The sequence below is a fragment of the Oreochromis niloticus genome, linkage group LG19, assembly GCF_001858045.2.
Source record: "Oreochromis niloticus isolate F11D_XX linkage group LG19, O_niloticus_UMD_NMBU, whole genome shotgun sequence".
In the NCBI taxonomy this organism is placed as follows: Eukaryota; Metazoa; Chordata; class Actinopteri; order Cichliformes; family Cichlidae; genus Oreochromis; species Oreochromis niloticus.
The window spans coordinates 5,158,860-5,178,611 of NC_031983.2; the positions used below are offsets into that span (position 1 = coordinate 5,158,860).

Genomic DNA, 19,752 nt, shown 5'->3' on the forward strand with positions numbered 1-19,752 from the left:
CAACAAAAAAAACTTATTTTGAAATTATCCGTACCGGAACGTGAAAGGATGTACTGCGGGACAAGTTTGCACGGAACCAAACGCCACAGTTAGCTATTCATTTACTCTTAAAATGTGTTTCTTTAGAGCACGTGTGTATAAATTCAGATATTTTGGAAGAAAAAGATTCAATTATTTGAAGAAATCTGTGGAAAAATAAGTACTTGCAGTAGAATTTATGTAAAAAGTTGGAACCGGTGTAACGAGGATTTGTGTCGACTAGACGAAAGATGATCAAAGGTGGGGAAACGTCTGCTTATTTCACGATACGTTTCCAGAATTAAAATAATGTTGGTTTACCTTTGCGCATGTGCGTGCCACAAGAGCAGGTCTAAATATGAGACTGACAATATATACGTTTTTTATTACAAACCTCTCGGTATTTACTTTTTAAAAAATAATAACAATAATAATAATAATTGTCAGTGAACTAATTGATTAACAGTAACTAAAGGTTAATTGCTTGTTTTAAATAAACCACCGCCAAAAAGCCAAAGCGAGTCAACACATTATTGAAATTGCAGATTTTCAGTTATTTAATCATAAGCACCAAGAAAGAGAAAATTCACATTTAGCTCATATTTGACAGACCATTGTGAACTTGCCATTTAAATTTACAGTATTTAATGAAACACTTTGGCTTAGTATTGTTCAGTATGTATTGTACCTGCATTTTCTTAGATATCATTTATTACAACAAAACGTTATCGTGTACTCATATTTTCCTATAGTGATGTCTTTAATTGGCTTCTTCTGTCCAAAATACAGACCAAAAATTGATTTAAAATTTGTCATCACAGAAGGCAAAGCTTGTAATTGCAATAATATCTTGTGATTGTTAAAGTTTTAAATCACATTTCTTAACCTCTCGGTTTTTGTTTCCCACTTTTCCACCTGCAGATGCCCTCTTATGCCTTTCTGGATTGTTTGGAGCATTATTTACTGACGGGAAAGTTTCAAGTAAATACATCAAAAAGCTGGAAAAAGCTGGTCTCTAAAGATAGCAAAAAGTTTACTTACAAAGGTACAGTAGATGTTACACACACACAAAAAAACCAGTTCTCAATGTTTGGCAGCATCAAACAAAAATGTTTGTATGGTGTTGAAGAGACATTAACTGAAGTTTAGCCAGCGCTGTGCCCCTGTGCTCAGTTTGGTTTAATACCTATATTGACCACAAGATGGTGCTTTGTTGTGAGAACACCTACTACTACTGTTGTGACTAAAATTTATGTAGAATTCATTGTGCTACATTTAGGTGGAAGTAAAATTTCCAATATGTTTTTAGATCATTTCATTTTAAGTTGAAATTTTGAATAGCTAATTAAATATTAAAATGTATAGATTGAAAAACCATTGAACCATTGCCACAAAAGTCATTCCAGTAACTGCACATCTTCAGAATCTATGAATTACCCACTGTTCATACAGCCTTGAAAATTTTGTAGATCACCTGGATAATGCATGAGAGAAAGCACTGCACTGAATATGGCCTTTCAGGTCACTTATTAGGAATGTTGAATGCTAAAACCTCCAGATGGCTGTTTGTGGCGGTCTTATCGAGGCCGCCTCCTCCGTGTCGTTAGGAGTGACGAAGAAATACGTGAGATCCTGATACAATACCACAATAACAACAACCATGCGCGCCGGGAACGAGCAGTACGGGAAATAATGGTGAGTTTAAATGAGGTGTTTTTTAAATCACCAAAATGGTTAAAATTAAGGCTATTCATAGAAAAGTGTTGCAAATCTTGATGTCCATCCAGCTGATGTATTACTGGGTTGGAGTGACTGCGGCAGTAAAGAATTGGATAAAGGCTTGTGACGTTTGCCAGAATCAACCTACTAAAGAGCTATCCAATCTGCGCGTCCAGTTTTGTCTGGTTTATGGTTGTGATTCTTCCAGTTACATACACCCTGAGATCACCTTCCACAGGTCAGGTACCACATTTACATGTTTTTTTTTTTGTTTGTTTGTTTGTTTGTTTGTTTTAAGTTAAAAACAAAAAAACAGCTTTTTTTTGTAAAGTTTATTCTGATTATCAGCCAAAAATATTGTGTTCTTGATGCTTACTGGGCTCAATTGTCTCAGATCTAAAACAAAAAAAATGGTATTTTGCACAAAGAATGATTGAATAACTAAAACAGAATTTACCATTTATGTTGTAATATATGTGAATGACAGGTTGCCATATTTTTACATATTTTCCCTTTTTACCCTCACCTCGTTAACCAGTCATAGTTGATGGCTGGCCCTCCCCGAGCCTCGTCCTGCTAGGGGTTTTATTCCTGTTAAAACGAAGTTTTTCCTTTCCACCATTGCCTAATATTTGCTCATAGGGGATTGTCTGATTGTTACCGCCCCATATAAATAAACTTAATTTGAATTGGCCTTATTTAATGTAGTACAGTTATCTGTGGATAAGAAATTGAAGTGAGGGATTTGTGTGTGTGTCAATAGACATTTTAAAGATATGAAAATGTGAGAGAGATCTAGAGATCAAATCAGCCAGAAGAGGTCAGATTTCAGGGAGTTCTTTAAAAATGAACAAACGCATTTCATAGGATGGGAGTGACTTATCTCTCATCCTGTGAAATCCAAATGTTTTAACCACGGGGAGGATTTGAATTTGGTATTAAGCATGCTAAGAAAATAACTGATTTGTTCGGCACTTTTTAAATTACAAGCAAAGATAGCAGAGAGCTAATAAAGCTCATAGGGGCATTGGAGTTGAACCATTTTGAGCTATGAGCCACCCAGGATTTCACTTTGATTCAGCTGAAAACAAAGAATTTTTGGAACACTTATATTGTTGTATTTTCCAGAGTGCATTTACTGAGAACTATAGCGGACCTTAAATGGAGGGTTGTGGTACACCACAGGCAGACTTGGCTTCTGTTCAGCTTTCTCTGTAAGTTCTCCAAAGCAAAACTGGCCTTTGTGCATTTACAGGTTTCCAAAGGACCCCGAGCAGCGGCAGAAATGGCTGACAGTTGCGCAGAGGGATGAAGGCTCGCTGCGCTCAAACTCCTACATCTGCTCCCGACACTTTGACCCATCCTGCTATACCCTGAATGAGGACGGTCAGCCGACACTATCATCAGATGCTGTACCCAGCATCATGCCCGATGAGGAGGTGACACAAAAGACTGAGAGCACATTAAAAACCTGTCAATTGTAATTAGCAAGTCTGCATTTTACTTTTTGGGTTTTTTTTACTCACTTCATTCTTCTTAGTAATTGGACCTGCATATTTGCTCATGTCATTACAAAATTTTGACCGTGCATCTGCAGTGCTTTCAGACCCTTTAACAGAATTAGGCAATAGTGCTTTTTTTCCCATCCAGTCCTGCAGAGGCGTACTAAGAGTGTAGTTCTCAGAGCTGATCAGGTAAACCTATTTGCTTTTCAGGTGCCCATTCCTTCAGATGAGGAAGTCCTGCTTTCCAACACACTGGAAGACCACCTCTCTGCAGCTGCTGCTAATACAGAAACCGAAAAGCCCCCTCATCCAGCCACTGATCAGTCGGAAACCCCTATGGAGCTACAGGAACACCAGTACTGCTCGTCAGCTCCAGACTCCACCGCAGTCCAGACGGTGAAGGAGCACACAAGGAGGAAGACTGTCATTGAGCCAACTTTCGCCACATACAACCATATCACCAGGTATGTGTTTGATGACACGAAAACTTCACGTCAATGTGACGCATGTTCGTTTAAATTAGCATGTTTTCTTTTGCATACTTTAGGTATCTGAGCCACAGGATTTTACCAACGCAAAGCAAGAAAAATAGAAGTGCCTTAAAAAGGATGGCCAAGCGCTTTGGCCTAATAGGTCAGTGAAAAGGGTTTTAAACACAACAAGCAATACTCATTTTTATTGGACTGCTTTAATGCTCTAAAGGAACACATGAAAGCATTTATAAAGGGGCTGAAATGTTCACAGTCAAACTTTAGAAATATGTCTTTTCTTTTTAAGATGGAGTGCTGATGTACACACGGGCTTCTCGACCTCTCAGAGTGCCACGCAGCAGAGAGGAGGTAATTGCTTGATGAGAGGATAATGGCATTTTAAAACTCTTTAAAAAATACTTTGAGGAGAAGAGATTTTCACTTTAAGTAAAGGTTATATTCTTAATTTAGTTACTGCAGAAGCTAACAACAATGAAAATTCATTCAGCAGTTATAAATGGAATCAAATAAAACATAAATCAGCCTTTAATTTCATCTGACCCTCATCGCTTCATCTGCTGCTCTTCTCATGACCCTCTGAGATTTCGTGAAGCATTTCTAGATGAAAGATGAGTTGGCAGGTCCCCGTTTTCTGCAGGTTGTGGTCCTGTATGGACCAGCTCCGACTCATAGTCAGACCACATCAGGATCCCCCTCAGCTTGCTTACCGGCCCCGTCTCGGAGCTGAGAACGCCATCATCTACCTGCTCAATCATGTCTACACCCATCTGGACCAGCTGGCGAGCACTGTGAGAGTCATGTTTTTTGACTTTTCCAGTGCATTCAACACCATCAGGCCAACTCTCCTGGGTGATAAGCTGACAATGATGCAGGTGGATGCTTCTCTGGTGTCCTGGATTGTTGATTACCTGACAGGAAGAGCACAATATGTGCGTCTTCAAGATTGTGTGTCTGAGTGACCATCCTCACAAGGGACCATCCTCTCCCCCTTCCTCTTCACCCTCTACACCACAGACCTTAGCCACTGCACAGAGACCGGCCATCTTCAGATGTTTTCTGATGACTCTGCGGTGGTAAATCTGTAACAGATTTATTGTTTAAATAGCTTAGTCTGTTACTGTTACTGCCTTGGAGCAACTGTAACCCACATAATTTCCTTAGGGATTAATAAAGTATTCTGATTCTGTATGGGCCACTTGGCTCTGTCACCTTTGCACCTGGAGCACTACACCAATGTCCTTTTTGCAATGAGCATTAAGGTGTCTTCATGTAGTTGGAGAAAGCATCCTAAGAGCTCCAAAATCCAGGATTTATTTAATACTGTTACAATTCTCTATTTGCACATCTGTCCTCAGCCCATGCCTCAACTACCAGTCAGACTGACATTGCATGATGACATAAGTCTTTGTAATTTGCATAATGGTCTTACAAATACTATTAAATATCCAACCATGCTTTGCTAACCAACTGTGCTTCCTTTTGATCCCAGGTAAACTCAATTCTGCAAGAGTTTCATGACAGCAAGGGCCACTATGGTCAGGGGGTGTGCCAGCAAGAAATTTCAAAGCACTTCTACTGGGGCAGCATGACTCGAGACCTGGCTAGTTGGATCGCCAACTGCCAAACCTGCCTTAACAGAACCAAAAGGAAGTGGATGCGCTGCAGTGTTCTTGGGTGCACAAACTGCTGTGGACCAGTGGAGAGACGTCTGGGCCTCACCTTCCACAAGTATGAATCACTGTTACTTGATTGTTTGCTGCTTGTACTACGAAAGTGAACAGAGAAACACAGAATCGCTGGTATTAATAAATGAAAAAAATGATAGTCCTAAAACCTTCAGGATTTCTGTGATAAAACTGTTCAGGTGAGAGTTTAGTGTGCAGATTATGCTTTATTTTTGCTTATTTCTGTTATTTTGTCATATATATGATGTCACGAAGGCAGATGTTATCCCTCTGAGTTAAAAGATCAGGCGTTTAAGCTAACTGCTGGGTTAGCAATGTTTTTATTTCATACTTATATGTTGAGCTGTTTTTTAATATATTTATCTGCTACAGATAAAGTACATGCACAAAGTAGACACAGTATTGCTTATGTTTATACCAAGTGCAATTGGAAGGTGGTCGATCAGAAAATTAAACTGGGTTTTAGAGAGGTTGTTATTGATAAGCTGCTGCTTTTTTTTTAGCTATAAGATGAACCTGTCCTGAGCCAGAATAAGATAATATAGTTTGTCTTTTTGAAATTGAAGCATGGAGAGCATAATAGAACCACTTTAACCACTTCTGTATCTTACTTTGTCCTTGAAAAGACAAAAAACCCCAATAAATATTAGTTTTTGTGCTATAGGTTTTGGACCATTATCCATTAGAAATCAACTTTGACTGAGTCTGATTGGTACACTTGTGAATTGATGTTGCTTTTGCAGCAGACGGATACCCAAAAATTGTTCAGGGAAGACTTGAGGAGCACAATAGCTTTGAGGTGTTGACTTGGTCTCCAGATTCAATCAATCCAATCGAGCATCTGTGGGATGTGCTGGACAAACAAGTCCGATCCATGGAGGGCTCACCTTAAAACTTACAGCACTTAAAGGATCTGCTACTAATATCTTGGTGCCAGATACCACAGCACACCTACAGGGGTCTAGTGGAGTCCATGCCTTGATGAGCCAGAGCTGTCTTGGCAGCAAAAGGGGGACCAACACTTTGTTAGACCGGTGGTCATATTGTTATGCCTGATAGGTGTACTTTGACATGTTACTTCTTGGCTACTTAATGCAATACCCCAAATAAGGCTAAAGGTCTCCCCTTAAACCCATATTAATCATGTAGCTGTGACTTCAATATGCTTTGGTAAACTACTAAAGTGTGTGTGTATCATTACTATATTAATATATCATCATTAATGTATTACCCTAGGTTTCCTCTTCACAATGCATCTCTGTTGGCAAAGTGGTTGAAGGCTACTGGCCGTCCAAACTGGCATCCTCGGCTCCGGTCTTCCATTTGCTCGATCCATTTCACTGACGACTGTTTCAACCATAGTGGGGAGGTCATCACCCTAAATCCAGATGCTGTACCTACACTCTCGGTCCATACTGACTCAGCAGTGAGCATCACAGTTACTTAGTATTATTAATGCAACAGTATCACAACTCTAATAACTGATCTGTTTCCTCCAAAGGTCCCATCCAGAGGTCCGATCCAGCCTGCGGTGGGGGAGGAGGTATGTTGTAGATTTGTCAGGTTGACAAAATTGTATTTGCTGCAGAGATTCATGGCCCTCGAATAGAATCGTATGTATTTACATGATCTACGTCTCTGTGTTAGCAGGCCATTTTTGCTAAGTACGATGCTGTGGAGCTCTACCTTACCAAACGCACTTACCCACCTGGGCTGAACTATGTAGAAAAGAACACCTTTAGGAGGTTCTGCAAGAAGTTTGCCATTAAAGGTTCGTACAAATGTATGTGTTTAAAGCTCGGCCACAAAATACTAATATTTCCTGTGTAGTGCATTTTCCATGATAAAACAAAGGCATGCAGATATGGATAATAAAGGAAAAGAATGTCAATATTTTATACTATGCACTGCTGGGAACACAAACTTTAAAAAAGGAGGTGGAAAAAAACTCCTTAGCAAAAATGGAACCCATTATGCTAATGTCCAGCTGCAGATTTTTATTCTTCATCTTTGTATGAGTCATATTTTAAATTAGTGCTTGCTTATCTTATAATGGACTTTGATGCATTCAGTCAGTTCATACACTGTCTGAAACATGCTGTTTTTGCCTCTCTCTCGTTAAGGCCAGTCACTTAAGCCAATTTTCTTCTGTTTCGCTGCCCTCACAAACAGAAGGCTTAGTAAAAAGCTGAACTGTTGCTGTTCTAGTTCAGTCCTGTGGACTACACTCCATCTGATACCAAATGTATTTTCAAAAATCCAAATATAATGATACAATATACACAATGGCACCAGTGCCTCTGCTCAAACATAACTGGAAAGACAAAGGTGTCAATTAGTCTGTTTCACATAGTTCCAATAACTATCAGCTACAGCTCTATCACTATGTTGTAACATTTACCCTACCACTACTTTCCCAGACGGTGTTCTCCACACGGTGAAGGGAGACCAAATGCGTTTGGTTCTGAGGAACAGGCAGCAGGTTGAAACCGCGCTGGTGGATTATCACAACGAGCTCAACCACCTCGACGTCAACAAGTGTCTCAGACTGCTGAATGAGAGGTTTCCCCTCGTGCTGTTTCTCGTTAGTGACATGTTTCAGTCAGAATCATCAACACGGTCTCAGGTCTGAGCTTTCTTACAGATACTTCTGGAGAACTATGAGGCCTGATGTTGTGCAGTGGATCAACAACTGCTCTCAGTGCAGCATGAAGAAGAGGAAGAAACCGAATAACCAAGCGGAGGTGAGAGGTTTAGCGGTTCAGACATCAGCTCAACTGCAGGAACTGACGTCTCATGACTTAGACAGGTAATTTCTATCTAAGTATCTAAAAGTACTAGTGAACCGTTTATATGGTTTCCCATATTTAGGCATAATATCTACATGCTCTTCTCTCTGTCTGCATGTTGGCAGTGCGAATGATGGGGACACTGATAGTGATGGTGATGCAGAGGAGCAGCTGACAGTGAATTCCAAGGACACAGTGGTGGGTTTGCCAAAGCTTTAGCTCCTTGACTGAAAACTTAGACTGGCTCCAAACGTGAGTCAGCATTAAAAAGCATTTTTGCAGCCTCCTACTCAAACATTTTTTTCTGTTTATTTCAACATCCGTTTGGATATTGGTAGCTTTTGGCTCCAAAAAAACAACAACACAGAGACAGACAAAATGCTAATCTAGGAAGCAATTGATGACAATATGCTTGTCTTTGGATCCAGTTAGGATATATGTTGAAGTTGTTCTTGTGTTGGAGCTGTTCAATTGTTGGGCTGTTTCAAGCTCATCGGCCTTTCCATCCAGCAATCACTGGATATAAATCAGAAACCTCACAAGAGATAAGTATGGCACTCGAAAATCTTGGTTTGATCATTCTGCAGCAGCTGAGTTGGCAGAAGGAAGAAAGAAAGCTTATTTTGATCCAAAGTCTGCACATTTTTCAAAAGGTGTTTTCTGCTCAGTTATGAAAGGGGGAATACTCATCACATGAATGGCGTAGACACCCAATTTTGTGAATGCATGTACTAAAAATCTCAGACAAGATCAAATCTCAGTGTCAGCGATCAGCTTTTCTGAAAATCTTGTGAATGTGAACTCAAGAACTAGCCAACATAGGATTTTGACATTTATACCATAGGTGTATCTGCTAGGAGGCTGAGGGCTAGCACTGGCAGCTGGCAGTATTTTTCAATTAAGATTAGACAGGCATGCACATTTTATGAAACCGAAGTTACTTACATACCAGAGCTCAGATAAATGGCTGCAGGTAGCACGAGTTGTTTCTAGAAGAACAAAACAGTAACAGTTCAGCCTCTAGTAAAGAAGTAGCTCATGCCCTGCCACCTCCATAATTATGTTGTATGTAAGTTATGAAGTTGAACTGACTTTGTCTCCCATCTCACTTGTAGGATGAACCTTCTTCCAGTTTGTCCTCCCAGACTGAAATTCCCGATAATCCTCAGCCCAAAATTCCCATCCTCCTTCACCTGAAAAGTCCCATCAACTTACAGCCCGGGTCTCCCAAAATCCCCTTTGTCACAAAGCTCTTGTCTGTGAAGAGAGTGACTTCTTCCCATTTTGAAGTACATAAGGATCCTGAAAGCTCTAAGAAGCAAAAAAGGATAGAAAATCCAATAAATCCCCAGCCAGAGAAAACTGCACAGCCTCAAGAACAGGAAAAAACAAGTAGCCCTCAGGGCAACAATGGGACACAACACTGCATCCAAGCACAGCTTGTTTCAGAGCAGCATGCTCCACTGGAGCACATTCAGGCTCCAAGTCAAAACAGTGCTCCGGAGGCGCATACATCAACACAAATCCGAAGTCAGCGCAGTGTCCAGCGCACAGTGAAGAAGAAAAGAGCCTCGGAGGCAGATTCTTCAGCTAAATGGAGCTCTAGTGGTCTGGAGCCTGTGATGGCCCTGAGCACCAAACCCTGGCCTGTCTTCACCATCGGTAGCTCTGCTGTGGAAACAACCACGAAACCTCCTCCTAATGCTGACAGGTGCAGCACAAAATATCAGTCTCTTTATACCTATTTTCATTATTTCATATTCTGATTTTGCTGGCAGGTGCTATGTTTGTCAGTTTTAATGGGTTTGTCATCTGTATTTGTGTGTCTGAGCAGCTCAGCTGTTTTTTATAGGCCCATCAGGCTTCAGGCCCGAACTGTCATTCAGCAGTGTAGTCACGCAAAGATTAAGATCAAACCTGCTGTGGATGGAGCAGATGCTCAGTGGGCAGAGGTGGGTGCGTTTGTTTTTCAGTGTATTTTATTTAAGTCTTTACCTTGTCATGGAAATGTAATAATCATCATGTCCTGCTGCCCGCTGTTTTGGATTTTGGTGTACATTTATCATACATTTGATTAATACAGTACATTACACGTTGTGTGATGGTTGTTTATTAACGATTACTGAATTCATTCAATTAGTTTTCATAAAACTACTGTATTTAAATCAGTCCAGTCACACACTGTTCTGTAAGTATAACCCCATCTCGTGTGGATATTGAGGTTTATGACTACACAAACCTTTTCCATGCTCAAAAAGGATATAAAGTATAACAGGCTGAAGGACGGGGCATAATGTGGCGCTTTATTCTCATAATTAATGAAATTTAAATGCTTACTTGAGGTTAACAAAACATTATTGTGTGAGACTTTCTCTGTTTCTTATGTGGGATCCTGTAAAGTACCCAGGTAATTATTATTATTATTATTGTGTTGTTTCTCACACGGTCCCTCCCTCTCCCCAGATTCAGCAGGGATTGGTTGTCTATGTGTGTTTCTTTCACGGAGCCACTGAAGACGTGACAAATGACATGGGTGAGTTACTGCTGCACGTTAGCCGACTCACAGTAGCTAATAACCAGAAAATGGTAATAGCAGCTTAGACAAATTAATTTAAATTGACTACTAAAAGTTGCTCACCTTGATTTTCTTGTACAGATCCAGGAGTTGGTCTTTGAGCCAAAGTGCAAACAGTGTCAAACAGCACTTTGAATAAAAGCACGAAACATAACAACTCAAACACAGAGAATGTACGTTCACTGCTCAACTGTTCATAAAGGCAATTATCTTATCAGCTAAGAAAAGGAAACTGAGGGTACAGTTCAGACAGGCTCACCAAATTTAGACAGAAGATTGTAAAAACATTGCCTGGACTAATGAGTTTGTTTCTGCTGTGACATTCGGACAGTAAACAACATGAAAGTGTTGATCCATCCTGCAGGTTGGTGTGGGTGGTGTACGCGTGGGTGTAGGATATTTATCTTGGCACACTCTGAGCTGCTTGGTACCAACTGAGCGTTGTTTAAACACCACAGCCAACCTGAGTATTATTGCTGACCATGTCCATCCTTTAATCACACTTTACTCATCTCCTGATGAGTAAAGTGTGATCATGTGTGATTGTGTTATGTCACAAAGCTCGGATCATCTCAAATTGGTATCCTGAACATAGCATTGAGTTCATTGGATGAGGTGGAACTGGAGATTCATATTATGGATCAGCTGCAGCTGTGTGATACTTGCATGTAAATAAGGCTTTGTCTGTTTTCTCCTCAACAGCCAACACTCTGATGACCACCAGGCTTTTCCGGAAACATTCTGGGCATTCTGTGTCCCTCCTGGATCTTCCTGGGAGTATTTTATTTGTCCCCCAAGACTCCCTGCTTGGGAAGCCAGCACCAAACAGAAGGATGCAGTACAAGGGTGGATGCGAGCTGTGGTGGGGTGCTCAGCTCTTCTCAAGTCTGGTCTCCGCCAGCAGAGAACTCATGACAGGCTCAGCGAAGTGCACAAATGCAGGTGTAAAGGTAGAACATGGACTCTACGGACAGAAACAAGAAATCACCCTGAACTCCGTGGAGCCGCAATCTGTGCTCCTGGAGTTCTGAGATACGACTTAACATCAGTGTGGGACATTCAGTACTTCATCTGGGCTTTCTTGCATCCCTCATGCAAAGGTTAAACTAGTGTTTACGAATGTTTAGGAATTTTCCTGTTAATAAAGTCTGCAACAAAGTCAGCTGTGGTCAAGCTATTTTAATTACTGCATGCAGGAGAGCAACACACATAAAACATCACAGTTCTACAGCCATGAGAGCTCTGCCCTTGAGATGTTGCAGGTCTCTTTTACACCCTTGCACCCAACTCTGCATCTTTTCAGTTACAACAGGTTTTTGTCCCACGGGCTGTTGCTGTGCAGAGAGCGACTAGGAAGCTCCTAGCACTGGTCTCCCTGGGAGTTTCGTCTTATTACGCCCAAACAGTTAGCAGACAACATACTGAAACATCGTTAAGCATAGCTAAGCAGTTTTCACCAGGTCATATTGACAAACACCAGTCACCAGTCTGCACCTCCGTAGAATGAAAATTAAAGACTAAAAACAGAACGTGTTTGCAGGAAATAGCTTTAATCCACTGAGACATTTGGCAGGATGGCACTGTATTTACTGTTAATAAACATGTGGGAGCAAGCCTGCACAGAGTACTGGGTGTTCAGCTCATTCTTCTGCAGAATCTTGACTAAAAGACTCAAAACAGTTGGAAGTTCTATATCAATTTTTTAGGACTTTCCATATTGTACAAATCACAGAAAAAAAACAAATTTTCAAATGAATTTTAATTCATCCACAAAAGTAAAGCACTCAGCAAAGAAATGTAACATTGATCCCGTTGAACACAAAGGAGTTTTTAAAACTACTGCTACTGCCCTTCTGCATTTCTTGCTACAATCAAATTGTAAAGTTAAAAAAAAAATAAAAAATCTGCAGACATTTAGAAAAGTCAAAATGTTGCTCTTCAGAAATAACTAGGGTTTGTTGAAAAGCAATAAATAAATAAATAATAATTAGCTTACACAACCTGAAAGCTGAAATATTGCAATGATCAATTTGAAATCAAAAAATTCAAAAATTAAGTCCCCTGGACTCAAAACGTAACAATGATGCATTTTTGCAGTAACACAGAAGCCGTTTCTGGTCCTGACTTTTCATTGTAATGGTTTCAAAACAAAAATATTTTGACCACTAGACAACTTTGATCCTGGTCTTTGTCCTCTTACCCAGTTTAGTTTTTTCTCATCATTTCCCCCTTTCTATCAAGGACACAAAGATCTCCTTTATTAAAATAATGAACCTGTATTAGAGTCTTTTCAGCTCTTCAAACTATCTTTAAATATCCATCCAGAAAGCAAAACTCAGATGACCCAACAGATAAACGTTTGCCTCTGACAGATGTGTCAGACACCAGGGGCAATACAGGCTGATCCCAGCACATCTCTGTTTAAGAAAGAATTTTTTAAGGAGTTTTCAACTTACACGGTCTTCTCAAAACATGACTTGCTGCTACTGTTCTTCATGTGTTACAGTACTGTCAGATCTTACAGAACAAAACAGGCTACTTGAATCAGTCACTTTGGTAACTGGAATAAACTGCCAGATCTGATTTTTTTAAGAGCTTCTTATGTCTTTAAAGACCATGCCTGAGCATGTAAGGTATTGTTTAATAATCATTTTGTTTGTGGATTGCACCATTTTACAAACCAGCCAGACATAACATGATGCAACTGCTACTCTGTTCTTGTTTGTTGCCAAAAAATGTGTCACATTTCAGCCTATTTATCAGCTTTATGACCGAGAAGACCTTCAGTACTCCTGATCCATGGCTGCCTTCATACGTTTTCCTTCAGACAACAGGTGGCTCTTACCTCAGGTCTTTTTGACACTGCTCATTCTGGTGCAGTGCTTTTGGGAAGAAAAATAACTTAATTTCCACATTTCTGCCTCGCACCCGTTCAGTCTCCTTCCCACACACAGTCACATTCACGCAGTGGGTTCCTTTGACGCATGGTGGTTATGACCGTGATCCTCTTCTCAGACAGCTCCTGCAGCTCACTGATCAGCCCCTGCACAGATGGGCTCGGCCAAGGGTGCCCATTGAGGTAATCTCGGAGGATGAACGAACGCTCCACAATCAGCTCCAGCCGCACCAGGTGTCGCAGCTTGTGGAGGCTCAGCAGGTCTTTCTCTGGTTCCCGGCGGAAAAATCTGCAGGAAACAGGACAGGACTCGTTTACGTACCTCAAGAGCAAGTTCACAATGTTTTATAGGACTGTAGTGTGGTCATTTTCTGCCTGTTGAGACGTCTTTAAACGGTAAATTGACTGGTACTTAAATAGCACCTTTCTTCTCCAGCTGAGAACTCAAAGCTCTCATTCATCCAATCACACACATCCATACAAGTGCTTTTCTATGCCCAGGCGCCTTAATCCAACATCTCTTACACACGCACACATTCTGATTAGTGATAGGAGGTTTGATCCTTAATAGTCTGTAACAACTCTGTGTAGCATGAAGAGGGGAGTGCGTTCACTCCTCTTCAGAGTGTTCTGGCATAGATCACACACCTCCTAGGAGAGGTCGTATCTTCTCTTGCTGATATATGGTATAACAAACACACGTATATCTGTTTGAGTCTAAGAGCCTTTTGTTCAGATGTACCGCTAGACTCCTGGCACCAGCTTTGGGGAGTCTTCACGGGGTCACATTTTGACCACACACACACACACACACACACACACAGGGTATTCTTTGTTCACATGCATACCTATATAAAATGTCATATGTTAATGAACCTATGCATATTCATGTAACCACAATAAAAGAAGTGCTATGAGAGTCCGACGGAGGCCAAGTGGGCGGAACGACATCTGGCTCTGGTCCGGTCTCCCTCATGCATGAGTACGAACTTTGCCTACTTGGTGTTCAATGCTTTTGCTGTGTAATTACATTGTCTTCAACGTTCCAGCGAATAGGTTTAAGCTATGAACCTATCAGCGTTTGCTGTCACATTTTATTTGTAGTGTGAACAACCAGACAAAAAAAATCGGATTTGATAAAAAAATCGGAATTGAGCATTAAGACCTGCAGTGTGAACGTAGCCTAAGGCTCACCGTATCCTGAGTGTCTTGAGTTGAGGAAACAGCATAGGGATCCGTCTGCAGAGACTGCCACTGGAGCGGTTCTGTTCAATGTCAAGGTGCTCCAGTCCTGGGACTTTAGGCGCAATAGAGTCCATGTCTTTCAGCGTTATGGCTACTCGCAGCGTCAGCCTGGTCACACTGGGTGGGATGGTGGTGGTATAGGTAGTGAGAGAATTCCCACCTACAACGACAGAAAGCAGCACCAAGAGTTAAGGAAACACTTGGATTTCCCCAGCCTGAGGCTCAGTTCGTCTTTGCAAACCAGGAAGAATTAAGATACAAGTGAGTTTTGTTTTTTTAAGGCACGAGAAAGAATAAACATGTGCAACTTGTTTTTCCTGATCTGCATACTGGTAGAACAAGAATGTTTTGGGGGAGGGGGGGGGTCCAACTATATTGGTCCAAACATCAATATTGAGATGCATGGCTGGTAGTTTGCTCAGATACCCTGCTGTACACCGAGATTGCCAAATAAACTGCATATAACAATGCAGAAACATGCTTTTTTAAACCAGTGTAAATAATATTAGTTGCCTAATAATTATGCAGTTGTCCCACACCAACCAAAAGAAACCCACACAAACTGCAGAACAGCAAATTTACTCACCGATGATAGTGAGAGATTTTAAGTGTTGCAGAGGACTCAGCCAGGCCTGCAGGCGACACTCAACGCCCTCTCTGATGTACCTGTACCTGACAGACAGCGACTCAAGAGAGGTGAGACTCCTCAGCGCATTCTCTGACAGGGTGGTTTCTGGGTAATCCACCAGTTCCAGAGTGGTCAGCACAGGACCACCGTAGCAGAACACTGCAGGATCAAAAAGTATGTTTATTTCTATAGCCTAGCACAGGGGCGTCCAACTCCAGTCCTCGAGAGCTACCATCCTGCAGCTTTTAGATGCATCCCTACTCCAACACAGCTGAATCAAATGATTGGATTACCTCTTCAGCATGCCATCAAGTTTGGCAAAGGCCTGGTAACAAGCCATTCATTTGATTCAGGTGTGTCGGAACAAGGATGCATCTAAAAGCTGCAGGACAGTAGCTCTCGAGGACTGGAGGTGGACACAACGGACTTTGACCACAGTGCTGCACAGCAAGTAAAACCATCCGCAGTTGTAATAGTATAAAAAGTTACACTCGGATAAAAGTTGCAGCAATTAAGTAAGAAACAGAACACAGCAGTATGCAGTAAGGGAAGTTTGTCTTTAGTCATTATTTGTACATGACATAATCTGCAGCTTGGCAGCATAAGTATTTTTCTTTTGTTTAATCATCCCTTTCAGGAAATTTTAGTTTGTTGATATAGTGGCACAGCCATCTCTTTATGCTGGATACTTTGTAATAAAAGCATGTTATTTACACAAACTATTCTGTTTGACTTCCTTCTTTTCCTGGTTCTTACCGTTGTTGCTCCACTCATCCCTCTGGCCCTTGTTTGGAGACATAACGCACACTGCTTAAGTTGATGCAGTGGACGATGAGGCCCAATGTATCAAATGCAGTATCATTTGATACATTGTATCAAAAAGGTCATTAGAAAAATCTTTTTTTTATTTTTAAATGCAGATTCTGCACTTTGGTGCAGAATCAACCCTAGACTGAAGACTTATCAGTATCATCAAACTACGGTGGCTGGAAAACAAACTTCTCCAACACACTAAATTAAGTCTAAAATTTTGATTTTGAGACATTTTCCTTTCCACTTCCATGTTTAAAACAGGCTGTCCCTGTCACTAAACAAATATTTGAAATTGTCATTTGATGTGATTAGGCTAGATCACGGATTGCATTTAAGGTTTGTCTATGTGTAAGAGTGCAGGTACAAAGCACACTTCTACAAAAAGTTGTTTCAATCTAGACAAACAAATTCCCAGGAACAACTCAAGGCTATGTGGCAACTTCAGTGTCGTGTGTACTGGGATTTGTAATGCTGTAACATAATGTACACTTACAAATAATAGTCATAAACAGTATCCTAAACACACTGCACTGGTGTTGCAAGTTTGCAAATTTTATGTAGTTTACAAGCTAAATCATGTCTATGTGCAATATTAGAATATTTAAGGATTGTTAATAATGACCTCCTGAGCCAACGGGCGTTAGGTCTCTTGATGGATGTGATTTCAATAGTTAAGGATAGCACAGAAAATCTTGAGGACAATGGCACAGTTCTTGGCTTACCAGCTCTAAAGCCTGGTTTTGATGCTTTGATAGCCTATACCACAGCAGTTTCCCGTTGGATGAGTGACGAGACTCACCTGGTTGGTCCGGTTCCGCGGGGCTGAAATAATCATCTGGTAGGGGTTCCGGTGGCTCCCCTTTCATCCCCCAGGATAGGTGTTTGAGCTTGGTCAGGTTCAGAAGCAGGTTGTGGAAAACACTGCAGGGCACCGGCCTGACCGTGTCCAGCCCGTAGCCCTCTCCCTGCTGGTGGAAGAGCAAGTACCGCAGGTTGACCATGTGGGACACGCTGTTGATGAACTGCACCGTGTTGGGCAGACGGACGTTGCACACGCTCAACTGAGTCAGCCGCTCCCCCAGCTGGACTGCCAGATTGTGCCCCAGAACCGGCTCATCCCAGATAGCGTTTCGCACCCCGACACCCCTCAGGTCGGGGAACATGGAAAGGGCGTCCAAGTATTTCTCCTTATACTGCCGTCCTCCGTCCACAAACACAATGGTGGAGAGTGACGGGAGGAACTTTACGAGGCGTCGCCACTCTTTGCGCCCCAAATGCCGCACCGTTACTCGGGTGAGACTGCGGTAGTTTAAAGTGTCCCAGAACCCGTACGTATAACGTCGGAGGTCGGACAGCACCACCGTGTAGTCTCTCCACAGAGACGGGTGGTCGACGAGATTCTTTAGGTGTTTGCAGCAGAAGCGGACAGTGTGTTTTTCCTCCGTGCTCAGGTAGCTGAGAACATAGACCCAAACTTCTGGTGGCAAAAGCTGTATGTGTTCCATAGTTAAGCTAGGAATTAACAACCACGGCTCTGTTTAGAGTTTTGCGTTAGCTTCCGCCTACTGGTGGAAATTCAACCAACGGGGAGAGTGCATCTCTTCACTGGGCCAATAGCATTTCACCCCTGGGGTCGACACTATGTGAAACTCAAATGCCGATTGGTTTAAATCTTGGTTGGAACCGGAAAGGGAATAGTCACCAAGTTTAGTAGAGGAAAAAAACAGACTTCACACAACCAACTTCAAAAAAGCTACGTTATTAATTTTCGTGGTTATTCACTTGTTTGCCAACCGCCAATAACATTTTGAAGAAGAATAATTTTCGTGGTTGTACATCCTCGAATCTGTAACATTCGTAGAATTTATGCTAACAGATTGGAAACTACCAACACTGCATATCATTTCAGATCCATAATATTTTTTTTATTTTTAGAGTGGTTAGAGCAGAGGTGTCGAACTCCAGTCCTCGAGGACCGGTGTCCTGAAACTTTTAAATGTGTCACTGCTGCAATATTTGTATGTTGAATGTGGTATTTAGGAAAAAAAATCTTTATTTTATGGAAACAGGCCCAAAAAATTAATGTTGTCTGAAATTCAATAACCGAATTAAAGTCGCTCAACATCACAATCTGGAAAGTTTTTATCAAGGAATTATATTATTATATTATTATATATTATTATATTATTCATTCAATTTAATTAAAAAAAACATTTTTAACACATTTTTCTAAAACCTTTTACTATGTTACAGTATTTCACCAGAGATTAATCTGGAAAAAAAAACTATGATAACAATGAATCAAATTTCCTATTGGACCAAAAACAAAGGACATCCACTTTACAATCATTAATGATGTTTTTCCCTCTTGGGAATTTTTACAACATTATTTTACTAAAGTTCATAATAATGCTCACAGCATTCAGACAACTCAACATTAGTTTTCTTTTCAGGTTAATGGCCTTAGGGAAAGTTTTCTATGTAAAAGTGGATTAAAAAACACACAATGAAACTATTTTTCATCAGAAATTATTTCATTACTTTTCATTGATGAATTTCATGTAAAGTTAAAATGCAGTAAAACGCTTTGAAGCTTTGAGTGGTAGAGAAACTTGAACTTCCTAAGGAGGTCTAGTTTTCTACCCTATAATTTATTAAAAATTTTTATATTTATTTATCAGTACTTTTAGTTATTTTATTTTATTTCATTTATGATGTCTATGTAGTCCTTTATTTCTTGTCCAATGTCTGATATGTCTTCTGAAATTAGTATGCCATATATATTTATATGGGGTTTGTTTTAGGGTTTTTTGTTGGTTTTTTTGTATCAACAGCTATATTTACCCTGGGGAAAAATGAGTGAGGCCAAGCAGCCAGACCCAGCTAGAACTTATTCAGTGTATTATGAGAACTACAAAGATGAGATAATGCTGGAGGTTTCCATTCAGGTTCAGTTGTGCTGCATTGTGGTCACCTGCAGGAAACCAGGGCAAAACATAAATAGGTATTATCACCAGTATTTTCATCAGCTGCCTTAATGTTTGACAGATTAGTACTTGATGTTAAGCTGTACAGAGTACTGCACATGTAGGCTAGATCTGTGAACAATACATCATTAAGAATCATTCAGACTGATTTGAAACCTGAACATTTGAAATAAAAAAAAACAAAAAAAAAAACAACCCACTGGAACAGCTGGTTTACAGTTTGTGAGCGTCAGCCGAGAATACTATGAGAATATTTACAGTCCTCTCGGTAATTCTGTGTTAAATCTGGCGTTAATGGGTTCTCGAAGTGTATGCTTCTATTTATTTTTGTGTTGCTCTCCTTAAAAGTGTGGAGAGAGGCAGAAACATGTTGCTATTTGCAGATCTTTAATAGTCTGATC

General features: G+C 40.7%; 2 protein-coding genes across 4 annotated transcripts; one reads left to right on the forward strand and one right to left on the reverse strand.

Annotated features, from left to right (window-relative positions):
- Positions 1–41: 41 nt before the first annotated feature.
- On the forward strand, positions 42–12,565 carry LOC100701299 (uncharacterized). 3 transcript variants are annotated; one of them, XM_013274983.3, is made up of 19 exons: positions 42–279; positions 940–1,063; positions 1,577–1,713; positions 1,806–1,975; positions 2,993–3,176; positions 3,453–3,706; positions 3,790–3,875; positions 4,020–4,081; positions 5,223–5,461; positions 6,655–6,844; positions 6,920–6,961; positions 7,066–7,189; positions 7,839–7,980; positions 8,063–8,227; positions 8,333–8,405; positions 9,323–9,918; positions 10,042–10,159; positions 10,671–10,740; positions 11,485–12,565. In XM_013274983.3, exons 2-19 carry the CDS (start codon positions 940–942, stop codon positions 11,811–11,813), a joined length of 3,105 nt encoding a protein of 1,034 aa, XP_013130437.1. In that variant the 5' UTR covers positions 42–279; the 3' UTR covers positions 11,814–12,565. The 3 variants fall into 3 exon arrangements, with proteins under 3 accessions (XP_013130437.1, XP_013130438.1, XP_025756768.1); XM_013274984.3 differs by having other exon boundaries at positions 7,069–7,189; XM_025900983.1 differs by lacking the exons at positions 42–279; positions 940–1,063; positions 1,577–1,713 and having other exon boundaries at positions 1,886–1,980.
- On the reverse strand, positions 12,524–17,978 carry LOC102082445 (uncharacterized). Its single transcript, XM_005455933.4, has 4 exons — positions 17,164–17,978; positions 15,510–15,710; positions 14,873–15,083; positions 12,524–13,967 (listed from the first exon to the last, which is right to left on the reverse strand). Exons 1-4 carry the CDS (start codon positions 17,867–17,869, stop codon positions 13,715–13,717), a joined length of 1,371 nt encoding a protein of 456 aa, XP_005455990.1. The 5' UTR covers positions 17,870–17,978; the 3' UTR covers positions 12,524–13,714.
- Between the last annotated feature and the right edge of the window lie 1,774 nt (positions 17,979–19,752).

Bases quoted from the DNA above. Each gene is read 5' to 3' on its own strand.
- LOC102082445 (XM_005455933.4), bottom strand. From the start codon at position 17,869: ATGGAACACATACAGCTTTTGCCACCAGAAGTTTGGGTCTATGTTCTC. The intron at 15,084-15,509 runs GTGAGTAAATTT...CTGTCGTTGTAG, and splicing joins AAAATCTCTCACTATCATCG to GTGGGAATTCTCTCACTACC. The intron at 13,968-14,872 runs GTGAGCCTTAGG...TGTTTCCTGCAG, and splicing joins CTCAAGACACTCAGGATACG to ATTTTTCCGCCGGGAACCAG.
- LOC100701299 (XM_013274983.3), top strand. From the start codon at position 940: ATGCCCTCTTATGCCTTTCTGGATTGTTTGGAGCATTATTTACTGACG. The intron at 3,707-3,789 runs GTATGTGTTTGA...TGCATACTTTAG, and splicing joins ACATACAACCATATCACCAG to GTATCTGAGCCACAGGATTT. The intron at 10,160-10,670 runs GTGGGTGCGTTT...CCCTCTCCCCAG, and splicing joins CAGATGCTCAGTGGGCAGAG to ATTCAGCAGGGATTGGTTGT.